The sequence below is a fragment of the Prunus persica genome, chromosome G4 (genome assembly GCF_000346465.2).
Source record: "Prunus persica cultivar Lovell chromosome G4, Prunus_persica_NCBIv2, whole genome shotgun sequence".
Lineage (NCBI taxonomy): Eukaryota > Viridiplantae > Streptophyta > Magnoliopsida > Rosales > Rosaceae > Prunus > Prunus persica.
Window position 1 is genome coordinate 8,337,169 of NC_034012.1, and position 24,375 is coordinate 8,361,543.

Sequence of the window (24,375 nt, forward strand, 5' to 3'; positions counted from 1 at the left end):
TTTTATTCTTCAACCATCTCTTCCCCTATAGTAACTCCAGCCTCGCCAGAGGCAAAACCTGGTGTTGATCTGCAAGGCGATGGGAAGGTAGATATAGCCTCACTAAACTCCGTGAAGAATGATCACAATTTTGCCAACATAGTTTTTCCATTAAGTGCATCAATGCATGGTAATCCCATTTTCCCAGCCATTAGTACTTTCAAAGCTCTGAATCTGGTTTACTTCTAAGTTCCTTTGACCTTAAAATTTATTGGTTGACCTGCATATTATATGCTATTTTTGCCTCTTGACTCGTAGTTGTATATAACATTTTGTTTGAACTTTGAATGTTGTAGTACGGTAGGTATTGACATGGTAATTTGTACAAAGGATTCTTTTGAGGCAATTGAATTAAAACAATTTTTTTAGTTATAACTTATAACCAAACAAGAAATATTCTATCGTTCAATGTAGCTAATAACTTGATGCATCCTTGGCTATTTGTCAAGACAATTCTGTACAGAGTCAATAAACAAAAGAGAAGAAGTGCACAAGATGATTCGAGAACACTTGGATCTACGTAAGAGGTATCTTTACGGGGAAGAAGTTGCTCCATGGATAGTAGCAGAACAGACTCCATTGCATCAGAGAAGAAAAGTGACCCCATTTCATTTTGAACTCTGTTGAAGCATCAACTGTGAGTCATTCTCTTCTCATTCGTAATCTGTCTCTCACTCTTTGCAGCAGATAAAATCTGTCTGAAATTTGACTGTTCAATTGAGTTCTTTTGTTCATAGCATTTGTTTAATTTTTTTTTCTTTCTTTTAAATCTTTCATGTAGCACTGATTTGGGATGGAAGACGGTGTTTTGGTTTTAATAGGAGAGAAAAAGAGAGAAAAAAGAAAAAGAAAAAGAAAGAAAGGGTAGTATGGCATTTAAAAAAATTAAATATGGGTATTTTTGGTATTTTAAAAGTTTCATTAAAGGGAGCCAAGTGCTTCCCGTGTTTTTGTCCTGCATCGCTTTTGAGAAGAAGCACCTCTCAAGTGCTTCTTCCAAAACCACTCCAAGTGCTTTTGGATCTCACCCAAAGCACTTTTGCAATTTTTGCCAAACATCATTTTTAAAAGACAAAAGCGCTTTCACCCATTTAGAAGCGATTTTCGCTGCTCCAAAAGCACTCCCAAACGAGCCCTAAGAGCATCTTCAACGGTAGTAGCAAACCAAACTTTTTAAATTGAAGTTTATTGACTTACGTGGCAATTTAAAAAGCTTTTGGCCAGTTTGATAATCATTTCAATTTTAGTTTTTAGTTTTCATTTTTTGTGAATAGAGTATAAATAAAAATGAGGGAGCAGGGAAGTGAGAATGAGAGGGAAGATGAGAGGAGAGGATGGGAGGGAGAAGTAACAAAAGTTAAAACTAAAACTAAAAAACTGAAATCTATTTGAAATTGTTTTTCCTTTTAAGTTTTTATTTTCACTTTTGTTACTCAACCCTCTCATCCCCTCCTCTAATCCTCTCTCTCAATCTCATCCTCACTCCCATTCTAACTCTCACTTTCCTCTATACTCTAGCACAAAATGAAAATTAAAAACTAAAATTAAAATAGTTATCAAATGACTTTTTGTTTACTACTTTAATATTTTGTGTCCTAGCAGACACATCAACTCAATTAATACAATGTTATGTAAAAGAATGAAAAATATAAAAACATGTGCCCCAGCATCAGACTAAGTTTGATAAGATTATTAGAGCATATTTTGATGATACGACTCACATATTTTAACATTCTAAAGATATTAAAAAGACTGTTTGAGATGCTCTAACAATCGCAAAACTTATAACAACTTTTACACATGATCGTAGAGTGGACAAGACTGCTATTAATGAGGAATTCTCACAGGCCAATGACTTTTTTCTTGGTGACAATTTTGGAGAACAGGTATGCAGTACGGACACATATTTGTATAGATATAAAGACACATATTTTCATTTTCTCTTTCAACTTCTACTAGCTCTATCCAACAACAACAACAACAACAACAAAAACAACAACAAAAAAAGTTTCTACTAGCTCTAGGATGTGTTGAGTAAAGTTTGATCATAATTTGGCCCTAGGGTGAACTTGGAAATTCTGTCAAATTATCCGTTAAGTTGATGGGTAAACTTGAAAATTCATTCTAAATATTTATAAAAAAGAATTGAACTAACAAAATAAATTAAATAAGAAAAAAATAATTAAATAAAATTAAAACCAAAATATAAAGAAGAAAGAACAGGGAAAGACCTATTTGCTCCCAAATTTATGGTCCTAAAATTGCCCGTAAAAAATTGGCCACTAAATAGAACCCGTACGTTCAACATATGTTTAAATTGAAGGAGGATAAGAACCTATTTTTGTCCATGATGGAGTTTATGGGCAAAAATTGAACTCGTGGTATAGTTGATAGCCATTAACAATTTATCCTATTTTCTATTATTCAATCATAACAAATTCCATGAGATGTTACCCATCAAAAAGGTTTCGCTTACACATTTGTATAGAAAAAAGTACATATATTTTCATTTTCTCTTTTAACACTTGAGGCTTTTTGTTTTACGACGAAATTTCAAGCATAACATAGAAATATTACTAAACTAAATAACCATTTACAATACTAAATAGTCATTTGCGATGTGTTTTTGTATCCTATTTAATAATTGTGGGAACCGAATTAAATCAAAACCTTAGGTCAAATAATCCCTTCAATTTGGGAATTATTTGACCTAATTGGGAATTACTCAACCTAATTGGGAGTTACTCAATTTAATTGGGAATTATCCAATTAAATTGAGGATTACCTAATTAAATTGAGAATTGATTTGATTCCTACCACAATTCCCAATTAAATGAGGAGTTACCAAATTAAATTGGGAATTGATTTGATTTCTACCACAATTAGGGATTTGACTTACCCTAATAAATCAAATCCCAAATTAATCAAATCAATTCCAAATCGAGGAGGAATAATCTCTTTCCATCTACGAAATTATTCCTCTGAAATCCTAGCCTCCGAGACCACTATAAAAAGATGGTCACACACAAGGGTTGAGGTACATCTAAATTCCTACTAAAACTCTGCAGAAATTGTTCTTCACAAACCCTAGCCGTCATATTCTTTCTCTCTCTCTCACACAAGGCTCCGGCCACCACACACGGCTCCGTCCACTGGGTTTTCCTTGAAACATCCAACCCAACTTAAGTATCGAAGGACTTTTGGCCAACACCCCCGGGTGTGGTCTTTTTACTCCGATTTGTTTTGTAAGGAGAAAGAAAAGCGAAAAAAACAAAAGAATCTTAGACGAATATTCTTGTGGAACGAAAATCGCTCTCACAATAATAATGTTACAAAGCATAGTTAATTTTCCAATGTGCGCTTATAATATCTACTTTTTCTCGATATGGTTTTAGGAAAGCATAAGTTTACTTGATCGTCAGGTTTTGCATCACCTGGGGCTTTCAGTTGGTATCCCAATTTTCCAACAAAACATCACTTCCGATTTCATGAAACCGGAATCTCCGGGCAGCGTTGCACACGAGAGAACAATGGGATGAATGCATGTCAGTTAATTGATTGACCTGATTGACCTGATTGAATGCTGACACGAGAGTGTACGCGACTGCTATCAATAAATAACTCTCAAAAGCCACTGATATTTTTCTTGGTCAATGTATTGAAGTACAGGTACGCATGCAATGGATTCTATGTTCAAGCGGGAAACCATACAAAACAAAGAAGAAGAAAAAAAAAAGATATTCTCCGTATGGTCCTATCCATCTAATGATTAATGAATTAAAAATATATTGATTTTTGATAGTAACATTAAGGAGATCATATTATTATATCACTTTGTGTATGGTGTTTTAATAAAAGTAGATTCCATCAATACAAGCAGATTTAAAAATGTAACATACAACGTGATACAATAATCTGTTTTCCTTATCATTTGTTTAGTTTATTTTTTTCCTACTTTTTATTACCCAGTCAGTGAGTGAAGTTAGGTTAAAAATAATCATTTATTTTGACATCTTCTATGGTGTACTCACTCTCTCTCTCTCTCTCTCTCTCGGAAATTATCAACAGATGTCCAGTGTTGCAGCAGTTGGGGTCCTCCGTGGGTGGTACATTTTTCCAACAAAAAATAGCAATGATTTAAACAAACTAGAACCGTCAGAGAAGGATACGCCCTGCACACCGGCCGCCATTGGACATAAGTGGCAAAACTGGGCGCAAGCTAGTTCAAATCAGGCCTTGAAACGAAGCTAGTGGTAACGACACTTATCCACTAATGAGCCCAAACAACTTCGGAATCCAAATCACAAAAATACATCTAGCACATAAGCAATTATGGACAACAGAAAAAAGTTGGAAGCTACTTCTACACAGGCGGCCTCAAAAGTATTCGATAGCAATCTAGTAGTAGCAATGCTTATTGCAACTGTCACATTTGCAGCAGCTTTAACCATGCCGGGAGGACTTAAAAGTATTGGTTTATGGGATGGAAAGGTTTAGGAAATAGTTGGTTTAGTGTTTAGGACAATAGCTTGATCTGGAATGGAAAACTTCTTGAAAAAGTAACCAGGTAATTTTTTTTGAATGGAGGAGGAAAGTTACAAAGCTTTAGAGACTTAGTTGGATAAAGGGCAGCTGGTAGTTTTCAACTTTTCTTGCTTGATTACATAAGTGGGCTGCTTGCATATTTATAGAGTTGCTAAACCGACTCTCTAAGTTGGCAAATAACTAGTCAAGTCGGTTGTTGCACAATAACCGACTTTCTAAAGTGTTTTCAGCCACTAGTTGTCCTATAAATCTAGAATCTAGTTACAATACATTATATAACTAGTAGGATGTTTTTAGTGTAGAACCGACTTTAACTTGTCAATTTCTCTCAATTTTTTTTAAATTATTCTATATTATTCAAGACACAAGTATGTATTAATTTTAACAAAAAAACAACGGCACGGCAGTTTTATATGGAGAGCCATCATTAGTCATGAAAAAGACTAGCCGCAAATAGTTCGTGACACGCATAATTTGACGGGGCTTTGTTTTGATAGGCCCTTTTGTTTTATGGGCCTCAAGGTGTATGTCGTGGATCCATCTTTATGCGATGTATTTGGGGCTGGTTGTCCTTTCCTTGTGATGCGAAATTTCCTACAATAATGTAGCCCAATTCTAATGAAAAAAAATCTCACCCATGCTACCTTTAATAGAAACATGAGCACAGTCCCGTTTAAAATGAAAATCTGGACCTTTGTTTATAACATAGATGTTGGTTAACATTTGGATTTAAAGATGATTATATCTAAACCATTGGGTTAATATGGCTGTTGCAACTGACTTCATATTTGGCTGAAATCTTTTGGATTAAACAATCTAATCTGGGCCATTCATTTTTGTATAGTTCTTGGGAGGAGAGAGAAAGAAAAATGGGGACATACGGTGGAGCACTGGCACCCTTTAGCGCAAGGATAAATTTTTATATGTTTCAGGTACATCACGTGGCTAGTATACTATTTAATAAACATAGGACATGTGGAATTATTGTCCAACTTACTGCATTTCTTTTTATAACATGTGACGGGCTGCATTGCAAATATTTCATATGTCTTCCGTCTATTAAATGATATACCAACCACGTAATGTACTCGGAACATCCAAAACAGGGACAACAAATCCTCTTCCGCGTGGCAAAAGAACTTGTATATCATTTCCCTCTCACCCAGTCTCCTTTAATGGAGTAGTAGGACATTTTCTCCTTCTCTAGTTGTTCACTTGCCGACACTTAGGCTGCCCTTACTTTAGTCAACATCCAAACATGGGCTTTACAATTAAGTAATTAAGTTTGACACGGAAGAGGACTCGAGTCCAAACATAATATACAACACAGAAACGAGCCAACGACTTGAGCTGAGGTCCTGTATGAGGACATACTGATGGCGGCTAGGGACCAGATGTGTGGTCCTCAGAGAGAGAGAGAGAGAGAGAGAGAGAGAGAGATTTTGATAACACACAATTTAAGAGAGAGGGAGCTTGAACTAGCCGTGAGAAAGTTGGGAGAGGGAGTTCAAGGCCATGGATCCTTCCCTTTATAAGATTGCAAGATCAGGAGACCTTGGTTTCTTGAGAACAGCTAGAGATAGCAATGTATCAAATAGTTTTCTTAATCAGAAAACTCCTAAAGCTAGAGATAGCAATGTATCAAATAGCTAGAGATAGCAATGTACCAAAACTTTTGCCTGTAGTGCGATTATAGACAAAAATGGATAGAGAAACCGCAACAAACAAGTCAGGTAGAAGAAGAAAAAAAGAAAGCAAACGACACTTGTAGTTCCTGTGGTTTTCAACTTTTACCAGTTTAAGAGTCCAAGCAATTCGAGGATGCTTCTCAATTTCCGTTAGATTCCTTTTAATTCTGTTAGAGCATCAGCTGTTGCCGTTAGTTATTGAATAAGTGGAGGGGCATTAAGGTAAAATCTCTTGTAATTACAAAAACAATAAAATATTAATAATAACAAAAATAAAAAAATAAAAAATGCAGAGCCTTGCAGTGCTCTGTAGTAAGTTTCAGAGTGAGTGATTGCGTCTTCTCTGAGAAGCCAGCACCCAAAAATGTTCAGAGAAAAAGAAAAGCTTTGAGAGAGCTCAGATTGTAGTAGAATACAATACAAGATTCAATAATTGCCCTCTTCTCCAAGCCAAAGCCATCATTTTTGCTATTTGGATGCTGAACCTCATACTGGTCATCATCACCAACTCCATACTTTTTCCATTAAAGCTTTCATGCTATTTGGATGCTGAACCTCATGCCAGCTGTGAATTTTTTAATTTCCTTTCCCTCTTCCTTTACCGCTCTCCCTGGCCCGCAATCGTCCTTGATTTTTTCTCCTTTCCCTTTCCTTCCGTTCCTTCTGGCCTGCAACCCTCCTCCTCCTCCTTTTTTTATTTTTTTATTTTTCTGGTTTTTTACTTCTATTTACATCTTACCTTGCGTTCTACCTGGCCTGCAACCCTCCTTTTTTTTTCTTTTTTTTTCTGGTCTAAAACCTCAACACTACCCTCCCTTTTTAATCTCAATTCTTAAGTCTCTCTTCCAACTCACAGGGCCGATAAACTGAAAATTTTCAATGGTATGTGAACTCTCAGCTAATTGAGAATGGGGAAGAAAGCCACAAAAACAAAACCAATTTCAAGAGTGAATCATTACCCATCAATGTGAACCAAAAAATATACAGACAAAAGAAATATGAGCAGAGAACTATGATTTTGGGGGAAGGGATCCTTTTTTTTTTATATGAAAAGAAGAAATTAGAAACAAAAGCCCCAAAAACAGGGATGACCAACACAATCAAAATGCAGGAGCAACAGTTTGACAGATAATATTTTATATTTTACTTTTAAGCTTGGGGTTTTGTGTTTTTGGGTTACAAAAAGCTTTGGGTTTTACAAGCCAAATTTGTATTCCATAACAAAAGAGGAGAGTGGCAGAGGTATGGCTGAGGAGGGAGAAGAGCTTGGTCTGGACGGAGGAGAGAGAGAATTTAAAGGGGGAGGAGGTTGAAAGTTCAGACGAGAACAAAGGGATAAAAAACAACCGAGGAGGAGTATTGTGCGACAGGGCGAGTGGAAGGGGAGAGGGAAAGGAAATAAAAATGATTCACAGCTGGCATCATTTCATTGGCTAGGGATACTGAGCTATAATGCTGAAAGTTTTTCTCTTGATTTGACCGTAATGCCCCTCTAACATTACTAAAAGGAATCTGACAGAAATGGAGAAGTGTTCTTGAATTGTTTGGACTCTTAATTTACAGTGGTAAAAATGACGAAATTGAAACTATATGAATTTTAATGGTAAAAGTTGAAAACTACAGGGTTTTGCCCAAAAAAAAAGTTTGAGCGATTGTGAATAACATTCCTCTTTGAACAGTAGTTGGATAAGAGGGAGGCAAGGCTTCAGAGAGATGCAAATGTCGAGGCAGTGTTCACGGGTGGGAGCAAAAGGTCAAGCGTTTACATTGACCTACTTAGTATGTGAATTATTGATAAGAATTATTGGTGGTGGTGAATAGCATTCCTCTTTGAACAGTAGTTGGATAAGAGGCAGGCAAGGCTTCAGAGAGATGCAAATGTCAAGGCAGTGTTCACGGGTGGGAGCAAAAGGTCAAGACCTGCTTAGTATATGAATTATTGATAAGAATTATTGGTGGTGGTTGGGAAATTGGTGGGGAATCTAGAGCTTTGAAATACATTTTGGAAGTATTTTCAAAGATAAGTCAATTAAGGCCATCTAATGGCAAAATTGTCTCTCAGAAGAAGAGGAAAAGACATCCCAGTGAACACACAAAATTTTATATTGCACCTTTCAATTCCTTATTTTCTAGCACTTTAGATTATTCAAGTTCTTCATTTTCTTAGTGTAACTATGCAAGCTTACTTTCTTGCAATGAACTTTCAGTTGTCTTTAAATTTAAGTTTAATTCAATTTTTATCGCTTTAATCTATTTTATCGTATTTACATTATTGTCATTTTGTTTCTTGCATTTACAAACTTATCACCAAAATCCCAAAATTAGTCATACAAAGTTCAAAGTCATGGATCGTTTGGTATATGAGGCGGCAACATCCGGCGATGTGGGTTTGTTCAGAAGGATTGAAGATGGTGATGAATTACCAGATGTTCTTTATAAGAGAACACCCAAAGACAACAATGTTCTTCACATTGCAGCTGAATTCAAACAAATAAAATTCTTCAATGACATCCCACTTGAATATGGATCTTCACTGTTTTGGGCCACCAACAAGAAGGGTGACACTCCACTGCACGTTGCTGCCAAAGTAGGATGTGTTGAAGTAGTTGAGTTCCTCATTGAACATGCAAGGAAATCGCTTCATCACATGGAAAGAGGTGACGAGGAGAGCGGACCAGCTGATGATGAATCTCAAAACAAGTTACTCCGAGTGAAAAACTCGGATAACGACACAACGTTGCATCTTGCTGTTCGATACAATCACGATGAAGTTGCGATTCGGTTAATGGAAGCCGATCCTCAATTGTGTTGTTTCACTAATAAGGCAAATGAGTCGCCCTTGTTCCTAGCTGTTAGAAAAGGCACTCCAAGCATTGTTCATTGTATTTTGAAGGCGTACGAGTCTGGCGTTTCTCCTTCTTTTCAGGGGACAAACGGATTGACAGCTTTGCATGCCGCAGTGACTCAGGAACAACTCAAAGACAAAGGTACGCATCACCTGATGAAATGTGTTGATTTTATATTACGAGGATTTTATTTTGGTGGAAATTTTCACTACCTCTCACCTCTTTAGTTTTTCCTATATCAATATGGTAGACGTTGTGGAGATTCTGGTGTCCAAAAATCGAGACCTAATCAAAGAAGTTGATGCTATTGGATGGACTCCCTTGCACTACGCAGCATTCACAGGGAACGTTGAAGCTACTCAACTACTGATGGAATCTGATAGTTCTGCTTCTTATATCATGGACTTATCATCGAAAATGTCAGCTCTCCATGTTGCAGCCTATGCAGGCCACACCAAAGTGATGGAAGAGTTAATTCGATATCAACCTGATACTTGCGATTTGGTTAATTCAAAGGGCCAAACGGTTCTTCATTCTGCAATTTTAGGTGGACAAGGCAAGGTGGTTGAGTACATATTAAGGACGCCTAAACTTACGGGACTTATTAATGAAGCTGATGAAGACGGAAACACTCCTTTGCATATCGCTGTTAAGTACAAGAAAGTAGAAATTATCTCCATTTTGACGGCCGACCATAGAGTGGACAAGGCTGCTGTCAATAAAAAGGTCTCAAAAGCCATTGATATTTTTCTTGGTCAAAATAGGGAAGAACAGGTACGCAATACAGGTGCACGCATACATAAATAATGTTATTGGAATTGAAATTGATCTATTATTTTTCTTTTTTCTGTTTTGAAAAGGATCTTTTAATAATCTTTGACAAGTTTACTCTATCTCTCTCTGTGTATTGTTCAGGGAACTATTGACAGTCTGGTTTTGCACCAGTTGGGGTCCTGCGTAGGCGGTCCATTTTTCCAACAAAAAATCAGCGATGATTTCAACAAACCGGAAACTTCAGAGAAGGATACGCCCGGCACATCGGCCATTGAACACAAGAGGCGAAGCCAGCAATCTACTTCCAATCAGGCCTTGAAAAGACTAGATACCAAACTAGTGGTGACGACGCTTATCGCAACCGTCACTTTTGCAGCAGCTGTAACCCCGCCGGGTGGATTTAAAAGCGACGGAAAGTCAGTTCTATCGGAAGATACATTTTTCAAAGTATTTCAGTTTTTCAACCAGGTAACCTTTATGCTCGCAATTATTGCAATCTATAACGAATCAAATCCAATACGTATCTCGTCAATCGAAATAGCCACACCTGAAAGTCTCATTCGGTATTCCATCGGAGGGTTGCTGGTAGCATTTTTCTCGGCCACGATGGCAGTGACGCCCGAACGCCGCAGAATGCTTACACTTAGAGCAAAACCCTTTACGGGTCAACCTCCGTTTGATGTTATTCTCAATGTAATTGGTGGGTTCGGGGTGGCACTTCTTTCGATGCACGTGATTTGGACTATGCATCGAAAATTGAGGAGAAACAACCGGCCAGGCTGTCAACCGTGTAACTTATAAGTCTTTTTTGTTTTTGTTTTCTGATTAGTTTTATTAAGTGTTTCTTATTAATTTTTTTATCTTTAGCCTCTCCGCACGCATTTTTGTCCCTGCAAGAAGCTTTTATGTTTATTTTTATAATTTGTAAATTTGAATTAAAAAAAATAATGAGTAGCTGTGTTTCATAAAAATATGATTCATTATATGAATTTTCTTTTAATTTCTGTTTTTTTAATTTTTTTAATATGAAAATATGTGAATTTACCATATTATCCTCATTTAATTAATAATTTTAATTCTTAATATTTGAATTAACCAAGGGCATTTTCTGGTATTTGGAATGTTTCATCATTCTCTGCCTTTTGCTTTATATATATATATATATATATATATATATACAGTCCTGATCTCTTGGACCACAGGAGTCCAAGAAATTGTGGTCACTCACCGTTGGATATTAATCTAATGGTTCAAAAAAGTTTCTTAAAAGGAGTTCAAGATTGAGTGAACCGTTGAATTTACATCCAACGGTGAGTGACCACAAATCTCTTGGACTCCTGTGGTCCAAGAGATCGGAATTGTATATATATATAGATAAGTTATGTGAACTTTTATTTATTGTGCTTTTCTTGTTTTACATTTCTTTACCCTTTGTTTCGATGAATGAATTGAAAATTACATAGAATTCTAAAAGGACATAATTTAGATTTCCATCATTTCAATAATTGTCAATTGATGATTTCATTGTTTGGAGTTATGTATGTCAAATTTTGTAAATGACACTATGGAAATTGTGAAATGACACGTATTTTAGTGGAAATTAAACTCAAGAATTTGATGCTCCAATTTTCACGATTTTTTTCACACGTCATGTCATAAATTCCGGGCTTAAGTTGACAAACAAAGGAAGTTAAATTTCGAGTTATTTTCCCTCATTAAACGGAGGGTTATAATTCTTCTGAAGTATTACTCAAACGACATGTGCATTTTCCCTTCGACATCAGATGCTTTGGCCCAAATTTTTTGATTTACATAACATAGCAGTGTTAAGTTATGGTTAAAATTAGGGGTGGACGAGGTCCGGTACAATCCGATTTCCACCTCACACTCAAATTGGAATCGGTACTATTCAACCGATGTTCTCCTTCACTCCTCAGTACGTTTGGTGCACCAAAGAAAAATAGTCACATGATATGAGGCAGAAGGAGAACCAGATTAGTAGTCTTATCAAGAAGATAATCAGCAGCTATGTGGATCGAAATTGAGGAGTGAAGACCAGATATTAATTTGTATAATACTTTTTTCTCCTGGCAAATGTCCTGAGATGAATCTGCAGAATAACAAACAAAAAACATTGAGTAAAACATATTGATATGCAACCTAGCCTCAGATTTAAGTGTCTCATTACCCCCTATTGCAGGAGTTGGACTGGCGATAGATAACCTCAATAAGAAAGTAAGATCTAAAACATTTTAAACATAAAATGTTACGAGCAGTCAAATTCTCCACAAAGATATAAGAAAAGGTTGAACTCACATTTCGGGCAATTTTCAGAATACACAGCATCCCATATCCTTCTTGGTGATGGACCAGCATTGCCAGTGTAACGTTCAGGGTTCAATAGAAGGTTCACATATGTCATCTCACCTTCAGATTGAAAGTCGAGTCAATCGTTACAAAATATTATTAAAAAGAACAAACCTTTTAGTACAAGAATACAGCAGGTGTAAGACATGAAAAGAACAAATAATAAACATAAAATCTGAGGTAATGTTTACATTCAGGAACCATTTACCATATCATCAGTCATGAACCTGACATTCAACCAAATTGCGGGGTACAAGCAATGAGAAAACAAGTTTGTGAATTTAAATGTACCACTTCATAACTAAACCATATCTAAATGCTTTCTAATTGAAATGCCAAAAGATGCCAGCTTCCGACAGACAATAGCTTATGCAACACACAGTCCATGACATATATTGTAAATTACCATTATCCGTCTCCTCATCATTTGTCCAAGGATTATCTGTCTCAACCCAGCCTCTGAAAGCTCTACTGTCTAGCGTCCAGTCAAAAGTCCCCTGCTGCTTTCCCTCTTGACACACAAAACTGTCAGGTGGAAGGCCCTGGAGCAAGGGCCTCTTAAAAGGTTCTGGAAATTCATTTTCTGGGCATTCACAGATGCTGCAGTCACGCAACAGGCACATACCATCTTCGGTCCAAAAGGGACAGTCACACCAGAGCTTGGCCTATCATTTGAACCAAGTAAATTAGCCCCAAAAGGTAAAAACAGAAGTACAACATCCTCCCTAAATCACTATAGCCATCTAAGAATGTGTTCAAAGTAAAGAATTCATGTGACTGCTGACAAGATAAGGCTAATCCAAGTCAGGTCCCGTGTTGATTTTTCCATTGTCCTAACCTTGTTGTCTTCAAGCTCAAACATAATTCCTTTGGACTATTCTCTTTTAGTTACAAGACAAGAAATGAGTGAAGAAGCCATTAGCTCCAGATCTGGGGCTTCTCTTTTCTCAAGAATGAAAAAAGAAAAAGAAAAAAAAATCCTATTCTTCGAAACTGCTGTCCATCTAAGTTGTTGTACATTGTTGTGTTAGAAGATTTTTGGTAAATAAAGCTTTTATTTTTTAGTGGTCATAGTTTCAAGTTCTTCCTTATTATTATTTTTTAGTGTCGGTGGACTTTATTATTGTGCTAGAAGATTTTGATTGGGTAATGGTTTCAAGTTCTTCCTTTTATTTATATTTTTTGTGTTTGTGGGCTTTATCAAAAGTGATTGTAGCATGCTGGTCATTGTGGTGGGGAACTCATAAACTGAGATATGGTTGAAATACATAAATTTTGTAAATTGGTATGAAAGAAATAGCATCGCTACAAGTTTAATGAATGTATCTAATTAGCTTATTCCAAACATAAAGAAATTGCAAAAAAGATGGTGGTGGAGATCCGACGTCGAAATGCAGGTGAAGATCTGACGTTGAGCCGCAGCAGCCAATAATGGTTAGATGAAAATCATAACAAAACTAAGACAAATAGGGAATACCCTTTGTCTCTGAAAATGAGGAAATATGTGAAAGGAGGAAGAGAGGAAGCGAAGAGGGGAGAGGGGGGAAGAACAATGGCTTCTTCCCCCCTCAAAGTAGAAAAGGCTCGAAAAGTGTTTTTTGGGAGAAAGGGGGCTAGGGTTTCCCAAAAAAAAAATACTTTAATACTCTATTTAGTTACAAGCCCACGTTAACACTTTGATTTAAAAATGATTAAATCAAAACCATTGGGTTAGTATGGCTGACGCAACTGACTTCAAATTTGGCTGAAATCTTTTGGATTTTGAAACAATCTAACCTGGGGCATTCATTATTGTATAGCTCTTCGGAGCAGAAAGAAGGAAAAACGGGGGGACATACGGGGGTCCACGGCACCCTCCAAGGCAAGGGACATACGCAAAACAGGGACAACAAATCCTCTTCCGCGTGGCAAAAGAACTTGTATATCAGTGCCACACGTCTCTCTCACCCGGTCTCCTTTGATGGAGTAGTAGGACATTTTCCCCTTCTCTAGTTGTTCGCTTGCCGACATCTACATAGAAAATCCGGAGGCTTCGCTTTAGTAAACATTCAAACATGGACTTTACAATTAAGTAATTAAGTAATTAAGTTTAACACGGAAGAGGACTCAAGTCCAAACATAATATACAACACAGAAACAAGCCAACGACTTGAGCTGAGGTCCTGTATGAGGACATACTGATGGCGGCTAGGGACCAGATGTGTGGTCCTCAGACATACAGAGAGATAGAGAAGGATTTTGAGAACACAATTTAAGAGAGAGGGAGTTCATAATTAAGTACTTGAACTAGCCGTGAGAAAGCTGGGAGAGGGAGTTCAAGGCCATGGATCCTTCCCTTTATAAGGCGGCAAGATCAGGAGACCTTGGTTTCTTGAGAAGAGCAAGAGATAGCAAAGTATCAAATAGTTTTCTTGATCAGAAAACTCCTAAAGACAACAATATACTCCACGTCGCAGCTGAATTCAAGCAAATAGATTTCTTCATAAACGCCCCGCTTGATGATCAATCTCCCCTGTTTTGGGCCACCAACAAGAAAGGCAACACTCCCTTGCACGTTGCTGCAAGAGTAGGCTGTCATGAAGTCGTAAAGTTTCTCATCGAACACGCACAGAGAACACTAATTGATCCAGCTGATCAGGAGAGTGGGCCAGCTGATGCGAATGCTCATAAAGAGCTACTCCGAAAGACGAATTCACAAAAGGATACTGCGTTGCATGTTGCTGTCCGCAATGAACATGCTGGTGTGGTGACTCTGTTAGTGGAGGCCGATCCTCACTTGTGTTCTTTCACTAATAGCGCCAATGAGTCGCCGTTGTTCCTAGCTGTTAGAAATGGCTATGCAAACATTGTTCTTTATATTTTAAATGAGTCTCCTATATTTCCTTCTTTTCATGGGACTAATGGTGTGACGGCTTTGCATATGGCAGTAACTCGCAAACATCTTACAGGGAGAGGTAAACATCAACTGATACCCCTCTCATATTTAAAATATACAAAGAAATATTCTTCTGCTAGATTTTGTAAGGCAAATACTTTCTGTAAATATGAGAGGGGTGTCCAAATCGGCGTCACCTCTGCGTATATATATTTGGGATTGCTTCATGTGGTGTCCAAATCGTCATTGAAGAAATTCTCAGCTCCTTGCCCATAAACCAGCTCTAATTTTTTTCCTCTGTGCTAGGCATTGTGGAGACCATGGTGTCCAAAAAGCCTGGTATAATAAGAGAAGTCGACGAACTTGGGTGGACTCCCTTACATTATGCAGCCTTGGGAGGAAATCTTGAAGCTGCAAGAGTGCTCTTGCAACTCGATAGTGATGCTTCTTACATCTTAGACAAATCTGGAATATCGGCTCTTCATGTCGCAGCCTATGCAGGCTGCACCAAAATATTGGAAGAGATGATTGGACGTCGACCTGATACCTGTGATTTGCTCAATGACAAAGGCCAAACGATTCTACATGCTGCAGTTTTAGGAGAACAAATAAATGTTGTGAATTATATATTGAAGAACCCTAAGCTTGCAGGACTTATAAATGAAGTAGATAACGATGGAAACACTCCTTTGCATCTAGCTGCCCGTCAACACAATCGCAAAATTATAACAACTTTGACACATGATCGTAGAGTGGACAAGACTGCTATTAATGAGGAATTCTCACAGGCCGTTGACTATTTTCTTGGTGACAATTTCGGCGAAAAGGTATGCAGTAATATACACGGACACATATTTGTATAGATATAAAAACTCATATTTTCATTTTCACCTTCAACTTCTACTAGCTCTAGGATTTGTTGAGTATAGTTTGATCATAATTTGGCCTTAGGGTGAACTTGGAAATTCTGTCAAATTTTCCGTTAAGGTATGGATAAACTTAGAAATTCATTCCAAATATTTATAAAAAGAATTAAACTAAAAAAGCAATAATTAAATAAGAAAAAATAATTAAATAAAACTAAAACCAAAATATAAAGAAGAAAGAACAGGGAAAGACCTATTTGCTCCTAAATTTTGGGTATGAAAACTCCTATTTGCCCCTAAAAAATTGGCCACTAATAGACAGACTTGACATAAAGAACCAGCAGTGCAACAAATGTTCTAATGGCATGTTTACGTATCAGTAATGGAGAAAGTAAGGAATCAGATAATTTAGGAATCGGGGAACTACTGAATCGGTATGGGAAGAATCATTCCCATTAAGCTGTTTACTAAACATACGAAATTAGTAAAGGAATGGGGTTGATTCCCATTGTTATTGTTTACTAATTTTCATGAATCAGAATCCAAATTAATTTGATTACTAAAATGCCCTACACATTTTCACCACATCACATATATAAAATTCACCCAAAACCAAAAGCTATAGGAAAATGGGTTTTGAATTAATCAGTAAGAGGGAATCCGTTATCAAAGAAAATTATCAGCAATTTATTCTGAACCAAAAGCTAGACAAGCTAACCTGGCTAAGAAATCTTTGATCAAGTGAGATAAAATTCACAAAAGAAGTCACCTAAGGGCTAAGCAGTTGCAAAGAGCACATCCAAAACTAACATAAGCAAATAAAATTCACAAAATAAACTCCAATAAATATTTATCTTTCACCTACGTAACTAGTAAATAATCAAATAATAATAATTTGCATAATCTTCATACGATTAAATACAAAATAGTCAAACTACCAAAAGAAGAGATATATAATCTCCACAAAAGTCATTCACCCATTACTCATCAATCGCAATCACTATAAGCCATGCTCCATAAGATTAAATACATAATCTTTTTTTTCTTCATCAGTCATGGTAAAGAAGACCCTCAGCAAATCGTGCTCTTTGGCTAAAATATTGGTGATACGAAATACTTGCAAAGGAGTTAGGAATTCTATTTTCCTCAATTCACCACCAAGTTTAGCTTGCATATCAGCAAGATCCTTCTCTGTTGAAAGAACATTAACCAAACCTGCAAGTTGAGGTGCCATTCCGGCTACGGCTTCAGCCATAAGTCCAAATTTGTTAGACATTTCATTCAAAGCATTTACCTTCCTACGAGGATTACTTGGACCACTTGCTACATCTTGTGCGGGTCTCTTCTGTTGGGCACGTTGTTGGGCACTTGAGGGTTGGGGATTTGGTTGTGTAAAAGTTGTCTCATCATCTTCTAAATCCTCAACATCATCAAATTGAGATCCGTCATATTCTAAACCCCCATATTGTGACCCACCATCAGGATGTGAAAACATCTCCTCAATAAAATCATCACCCACACTTCTATTCTGATGAACACTTGCATCATCTCGCCTAACGTCTTCTTCATCATCATCAGCATTTCCAGCATTTGTTCCAATAGCACGATCTTTTCCGTATATCTCTCCAAGTGCATAGTAATGTGGAAACGACTTGCCATACAAACCACTTGCCATACATTCCACTTTGACAAAATACATTCTGCACCAGCTATAAGATTTTCCAAACCCAACGCCATCTCTCTTCATTCATATACTACCAACATAGTTAACTATGACAATATCATCAATTTATTTATCCATGATCATACTTTGTTTTGCGATGAATGTGAAGACAGAAGATAGAAGAAAAAGAAAAAGGTGGATAGATAGATAGATGGAGTGACTTACATAGTTTCTGCTGCTTCAGGGAGGCTGTGTTGTAACGTTAAGGGTTTGAGTTGTTTGAACTCCTTCTGGCGTGTATTTTTATTTTTTTTTAGGGTTTGAGTTATTTTGGAATTATAGTAAAGTGGTAAGGGTATTTTTGGAAGTTAATAAGAGAAAGCAGGAATGGGAATCGTATCGACTAGTCCCCCCTAGTCGATCTGATACCTAGTTTTGAGGGAATGTGATTACGGATTTTGAGGTAGGGCCCACTTATTTTTTCATTCCTGATTGCAAGTAAACGCAGGGGAAGTCAGGAATGGAAATCATTCCCTTTCCTCTCATACCCATTACTGATACGTAAACATGCCCTAAAGAGGATACTATTGATGGAGTTGACAACTCGTGGTATAGTTCATAGACCATTAATAATTTAATCTATTTCTTATTGTTCAATCACAAGAAACTCCGTGAGATGTTACCCATCAAAAAGGTTTCTCTTACACATTTGTATAGAAAAAAAAGCGCGCGCACACACATATATATATATATATTTTTTATTTTCTCCTTCAATGCTCGAGACTTTTGTTTTGTGACGAAATTTCAAGCATAACATGGAAATATCACTAGACTAAATAACCATTTATAACACTAAATAGTTATTTGCGATGTGTTTTTGTACCCTATTTAATAAAGAGTTTTTCTATTTAAACTCCGCACTTCTCTTTGTTCACACCATATTCTAAGTTCACCTCAACTTCTAATTCAAAATTTCACAATTTCTTTTTATAAAATAAATGTGTTTATACATGTTCTAGGGTTAAGTATTAAGTTGAATAACTTTTTTTTGTCTTTTTATAAAATAATAAAACTTAAAGAGCTTAACAATTTAAGTCTTGGGGTGAATAAAAAAAAAGTGGAGTTTAAATAGAAAAACTCTTAATAAATGTTACAAAGCATAGTTGATTTTCCAATGTGGGTTTTAAATAGAAAAACTCTTAATATCTACTTTTTCTCTCTATGTTTTTAGGAAAGCATAAATTTACGTGATCTTCATGTTTTGGATCACCTGGGGCGTTCAGTTGGTATCCCATTTTTCCAACAACAGATCACTTCCGATATCAAGAAACCGGAATCTCCGGGCAGCGTTGCACACAAGAGAGAGAAGCGCCAAGCTCATTCGGATCAAGTACCAAAAGGACGTGATACCATTCTACTTGTAGCAACGCTTATCGCCTCCGTCACATTCGCAGCGGGGCTCAACGTTCCTGGCGGATTTAAAAGCGACGGAACGGCAGCTTTACAGGATTCTAAATTTTTCGTATTCTTTATTACGCTTGACGTGGCAGCCTTTTCCCTCGCATTTATCGCAATCTTCATTGAGTTAATCGGAACAATCATAAAATTTCAATTAGCCATACCTACAAGCACAACTCTCATTCAGCATTCCATTACTTGGATGGTGATGGCATTTTTTTCTGGCACGTTAGCAGTGATGTCGGAATCTGGCAAAGTGGGTATGTGCATCGGGGTTTTGACAAATTTCTTATTCATTGGCATCTACATGTATCTAGAGAAAAGAAGAAAGCCTACAGCCAAGTTCAAAAAGATCCACATAATTTAATGGCACTATTTTGTTGTGTCTACATTATTATGTTTCATATGTATAAGTCAGTCTCTGTAACAACATTATTATTATGTCTGGAATTTTCTGCTTGGCATTTGTATCTCTTGATCCAGTATGACGTGGATCTTACAATTTACATTTGACTTACATGGTCAACGAATCAGTGTGTGATATATGCTTTGCACTGCTTCCAAAATTGGTATTTGAAGATTGGGGGATCAACTTACATTTGTAATTATAAGCTTCCCAAACCTGCAAATATGATTCACAAATAAGTCTCCATGCCTGCACCCTCCTGCTGCAGGATACCATGGATGTGTATATAACAAAAAGGATGTGTTGAATACATGGTGAGATACCTCAGCCCGGTCGTCAGCAACCCCCATGCTTTTTGTCATATGCCGATTGCTTGTATAGCAGGATCAACAATCCACCCCCCGTGCACAATGTTCTTTGAAGGTCCAGTTTGATGAACAAATTTGACGGATTCAGAGAGTCGATTTAGCAGATTTATCAAAGCAATCACTTCATTTCGTTGCAGCTGCAACTGCATGCACAAAGAAATATATGAGATAAACATGTATCCATGACTTTCGAAATTGATCCATCCATGCACATGCTGTTCCTTAGTTTTAAAAAATTTATTGTCTTGCTTTGATTTGTTTTCTTAGTTTTCTCTTTTCCTTTTCTTTTCCTCAAATTTCTTAGTAGACATGGGGATAACCAAACCAGCAGGCAAGTTTTTGGTTAACGTAATTAGAAACAACCAATCTGGTCCAGTTTTTAGAACAGAAGAAAATACAAGGAGAGATAAATTAAGAGCTGCAAGAACTCACAGGTTGATTTGGATGAGTTTGGCCATCAACAGAAAAGAGGATCTTTAATGCAGTATCAAGACCAAGAACCTGAAGCTTTCCCCAAAGCCGACACTTCTCGCAGCCCACACAATCCATTAATGCACTGCAATTTGTGGATGAAATCAGTACTTTTTCCACATCAAGGTGCTCATGCTTCATCCAGGATCCAGCATAAACTAATTACTAGTGAAGCAAATGCTGAGAGACAAACCTAATGTTTCTGAATTGGTTTTGAATCTGCTGCTTCAGTTGGGGTCCGCTTTGACCTTTCCAGAGCTTTGCTGGTAGAGGACATGCAGCTTGGAGTTTAGGATTGTAGAGTAGCTGCCTCATCAAAGACTGCGTTTTCAGGTCTTCCTCATGATTACCAGTGTCATACTCAGCCTGCTCCTAGTAATCTGCTGCCTAAAAAACATTTAAGAACCCACAAACAATCGGTACAGTTTTAACAGTAAGAATTGGAATTTGGGTTGTCAAAAGGAAGGGCATGCAAAAGAATACTTACTTTAGTCACTGCATGGAGAACAAAGAGGAATGTGAAGTACAAACTTTGGACACGATCGGGATATGTCAAAACACAATCATGCATCAGCTCCAGATTTTGACCCCACTGAAATTTGAATGCAGGAAGGTCAAATGCTGTGCATCTTAAGTAAAGACAGGGTAGTTCTTCTAGTACACAAATTACATGCATGACCCATCCAATTATCAATTCCAGATCATTCAATATATGTTCACCACTCTTGATGAATAAGTTTTAATTCTCTGATCTTTGTGGATATAAAACATTCATCAGAGAAAAAAAAAGTTGAGGGTCTGCTCATTTGCTCAGTAGTTAAGGGAAAACATGGAATACACTTACCCCAAAGTGTAGGTTAAGTTCCAATAAAGACCACCCAATTGGGATTGAAAAAATCAAGTACCAAACAAGATGGTAGCTAACATACCCTTACTGAGTGCTACTTTATATCATCACTTTAAATTGGATGAAATCTTTGGTCAAATCATCTTTAAAGAGTGAAAAAAAAAACTTTCCTGAAGCCTACATCAGGACTTGGTCATCAATTTCTCACTAATGATACTCTTGTATTGGACTGCAGTCCACTGCTAAGTACAAGGGTTAACAAAAACTTGCACCAAACGTACTAAAGTGCATCTTTACTCGCACAACAATAAAAGGTTTTTTTTCAAATTTCAAGAAGTGTTATTATCTAATGGATGACCAATGCGCAGGTTACAGATAATCAACACTAGTATGGCAAACAGCTTTTAAACTTTCTACTTTCATTGGTAACTACTCAACTGCATAATTTAGAAAAGAAATCAAAGTGCACAGGGGAAAGAAAAATAGTCACATGATATGAGGCAGAAGGAGAACCAGATTAGTAGTCTTATCAAGAAGATAATCGGCAGCTATGTGGATCGAAATTGAGGAGTGAAGACCAGATATTAATTTGTATAATACTTTTTTCTCCTGGCAAATGTCCTGAGATGAATCTACAGAATAACAAACAAAAAACATTAAGTAAAACATATTGATATGCAACCTAGCCTCAGATTTAAGTGTCTCATTACCCCCTATTGCAGGAGTTGGACTGGCGATAGATAACCTCAATAAGAAAGTAAGATATATAACATCTTAAACATAAAATGTTACGAGCAGTCAAATTGTCTGCAAAGATATAACAAAAGGTTGAACTCACATTTTGGGAAATTTTCAGAATACACAGCATCCCATATCCTTCTCGGTGATGGACCAGCATAGCCAGTAACGTTCAGGGTTCAATAGAAGGTTCACATATGTCATCTCACCTTCAGATTGAAAGTCGAGTCAATCGTTACGCAATATTATTAAAAAGAACAAACCTTTTAGTACAAGAATACAGCAGGTGTAAGACATGAAAAGAACAAATAGTAAACATAAAAACTGAGGTAGTGTTTACATTCAGGAACCATTTACTATATCATCAGTCATGAACCTGACATTCAACCAAATTGCGGGGTACAAGTAATGAAAAAACAAGTTTGTGAATTTAAATGTACCACTTCATAACTAAACCATATCTAAATGTTTTCTTATTGAAAATACCAATAGACTCCAGCTTCCGACAGACAATAGCTTAAGAACACAAGTACAGCGAATACTACGCAACACACAGTCCATGACATATATTGTAAATTACCATTATCCGTCTCATCATCATTTGTCCAAGGATTATCTGTCTCAACCCAGCCTCTGAAAGCTCTACTGTCTAGCGTCCAGTCAACAGTCCCCTGCTGCTTTCCTTCTTGACACACAAAACTGTCAGGTGCAAGGCCCTGGAGCAAGGGCCTCATAAAAGATTCTGGAAATTCATTTTCTGGGCATTCACAGATGCTGCAGTCACGCAAGAGGCACATACCGTCTTCGGTCCAAAAGGGACAGTCACACCAGAGCTTGGCCTATCATTTGAACCAAGTAAATAAGCCCCCAAAAGGTAAAAACAAAAGTACAATATCCTCCCTAAATCACTATAGCCATCTAAGAATGTGTTCAATTCAAAGTAAAGAATTCATGTGACTGGTCACAAGGTACGACTAATCTCTTGGATGCTTGGATTGAAAATTTAAAATTACCAACGTCCAAAAAGAAATATTCAGTAGCATAAAATAAATAAGAGGGCACAACAGAAGAGACCTTGAAATATATGAAAAATAGAGTTTTAACAATCTCTTGTAGAAGAGGGTGCAACACTTCTGCATTAACACTGTCCACTGTTTCATAATCACAACAGCAATCCTCCACAATGCCTGTGTACCCTTTTGAATCCTACACTCATAAAAATAAACAAATAAACCAAAAAAAAAAAAAAGGTTAAGATTATTATAAACTTATAAACAAGCACCAAAGGAGGAACAAAGTTTAACCGGAAGCAATCTAATCTGATGAACAAACAAACAAACAACACAAATTCAACCACATGCATAACAAAAGATGAGTTATAATATCTTAATCTGATTAACATTAATGGGTTGATCAGTACCTGAGGACAGTGGCAGGAATTGGGGTTCTTGAAAAAGAGAGAGAGGTTGAGTTTAGAGGCAGTTCTTGTAGAGGTGAGTGCTGTGGCTAACAACACCACCACCACAGCACCCAAAAAAGCTGCCCATCTCTTGCTTTTTTTCTCATTCTTCTCCTTCTTCTTCACCATCTCCAATGCCACCAAAACCTCTTTAAAATTGTTCATCCCACATATAAATAAACATTGGTAAACATTTAGCTCTTTTGATTTTTGAAACTTCATTCTCATTTAATAGCAAACCCCACAGAGCAGATAAGAGGCAGAGATGCACAAGAGACAGAGACTTGGTTGCGCGCCAACGCCAATGAAGTGAATTGGGTGATTGACATGTGGGCGGGTGGGATTGAAAGGTGTCTTGGACTTTGCTTTTGTGCGAGTGTGAGATGTGCTGTATGTGAGCTTGATGTTCTTAATTTGCCAAAGTTTGGGTAACTTGGTCATTTGTGACGTGCGGCGTTTTACAATAACAGTGTCATCGGTTGTTCACCTTCTCTAGCTATTGAGCTTCTCCTTCTTATTTAATATGTTCCACAATCCGATTTAATTTAGTATAAATTTTTTTTAATCAATATTTAATTTATGGTATAGAATTCCCTTTCATATGTGTAAGAGAATATGAAATATATGCTTAAATATTTATGAAGGAAAATAACCAAATCAAATCGGTCACTAAATAGATATAGTTTGGTTAAATTCACTAAATTATTAGTTTGAGGCCTAAACCGAACGAAAATAAATTGGGGATTGGATTTGGTGGAGTCAAAAGGTTACGTCCCCTATTAGTTATCTTCTCCAACTCACAAAAGAAATTGAAGGTCAAGGGTGAAGAAATAGCTTATTAATTAAGATATATTGACAACAAATTTATACTGATTAGAGCATTTACCTCTGCATCTTAAAAGAAAAACTAAGATAGCCTTAATTAACCGTTTGCATAGCAAAACAAGCCAATATTGCATATGCCT

General features: G+C 36.9%; 3 protein-coding genes and 1 pseudogene across 4 annotated transcripts; 2 read left to right on the top strand and 2 right to left on the bottom strand.

The window, feature by feature from the left end:
* Positions 6,085 to 10,857, top strand: LOC18779934 (ankyrin repeat-containing protein At5g02620). 2 transcript variants are annotated; one of them, XM_020563178.1, is made up of 4 exons: positions 6,085 to 6,166; positions 8,699 to 9,259; positions 9,369 to 9,892; positions 10,034 to 10,857. In XM_020563178.1, the coding sequence occupies exons 1-4, from the start codon at positions 6,100 to 6,102 to the stop codon at positions 10,691 to 10,693; spliced, it is 1,812 nt and encodes a 603-aa protein (XP_020418767.1). In that variant the 5' UTR covers positions 6,085 to 6,099; the 3' UTR covers positions 10,694 to 10,857. The 2 variants fall into 2 exon arrangements, with proteins under 2 accessions (XP_020418767.1, XP_007213587.1); XM_007213525.2 differs by lacking the exon at positions 6,085 to 6,166 and having other exon boundaries at positions 8,019 to 9,259.
* LOC18780335 (endoplasmic reticulum oxidoreductin-1) lies at positions 11,639 to 13,300 on the bottom strand. Its single transcript, XM_020563180.1, has 4 exons — positions 13,098 to 13,300; positions 12,666 to 12,924; positions 12,209 to 12,319; positions 11,639 to 12,002 (listed from the first exon to the last, which is right to left on the bottom strand). The coding sequence occupies exons 1-4, from the start codon at positions 13,119 to 13,121 to the stop codon at positions 11,857 to 11,859; spliced, it is 540 nt and encodes a 179-aa protein (XP_020418769.1). The 5' UTR covers positions 13,122 to 13,300; the 3' UTR covers positions 11,639 to 11,856.
* Positions 14,411 to 19,593, top strand: LOC18779174 (ankyrin repeat-containing protein At5g02620). Its single transcript, XM_007214093.2, has 3 exons — positions 14,411 to 15,213; positions 15,441 to 15,961; positions 18,895 to 19,593. Exons 1-3 carry the CDS (start codon positions 14,583 to 14,585, stop codon positions 19,486 to 19,488), a joined length of 1,746 nt encoding a protein of 581 aa, XP_007214155.2. The 5' UTR covers positions 14,411 to 14,582; the 3' UTR covers positions 19,489 to 19,593.
* On the bottom strand, positions 19,465 to 23,729 carry LOC18781205 (annotated as a pseudogene).

Coding starts and splice junctions, on each gene's coding strand:
- LOC18780335 (XM_020563180.1), bottom strand. CDS start 13,121: ATGTTTGAGCTTGAAGACAACAAG. Junction 12,320..12,665: donor TGATGAGGAGACGGATAATG/GTAATTTACAAT, acceptor TTCAATCTGAAG/GTGAGATGACATATGTGAAC. Junction 12,003..12,208: donor TTCTGAAAATTGCCCGAAAT/GTGAGTTCAACC, acceptor GTTATTCTGCAG/ATTCATCTCAGGACATTTGC.
- LOC18779174 (XM_007214093.2), top strand. CDS start 14,583: ATGGATCCTTCCCTTTATAAGGCGGCAAGATCAGGAGACCTTGGTTTC. Junction 15,214..15,440: donor CAAACATCTTACAGGGAGAG/GTAAACATCAAC, acceptor CCTCTGTGCTAG/GCATTGTGGAGACCATGGTG. Junction 15,962..18,894: donor GTGACAATTTCGGCGAAAAG/GTATGCAGTAAT, acceptor CTATGTTTTTAG/GAAAGCATAAATTTACGTGA.
- LOC18779934 (XM_007213525.2), top strand. CDS start 8,617: ATGGATCGTTTGGTATATGAGGCGGCAACATCCGGCGATGTGGGTTTG. Junction 9,260..9,368: donor GGAACAACTCAAAGACAAAG/GTACGCATCACC, acceptor TCAATATGGTAG/ACGTTGTGGAGATTCTGGTG. Junction 9,893..10,033: donor GTCAAAATAGGGAAGAACAG/GTACGCAATACA, acceptor TGTATTGTTCAG/GGAACTATTGACAGTCTGGT.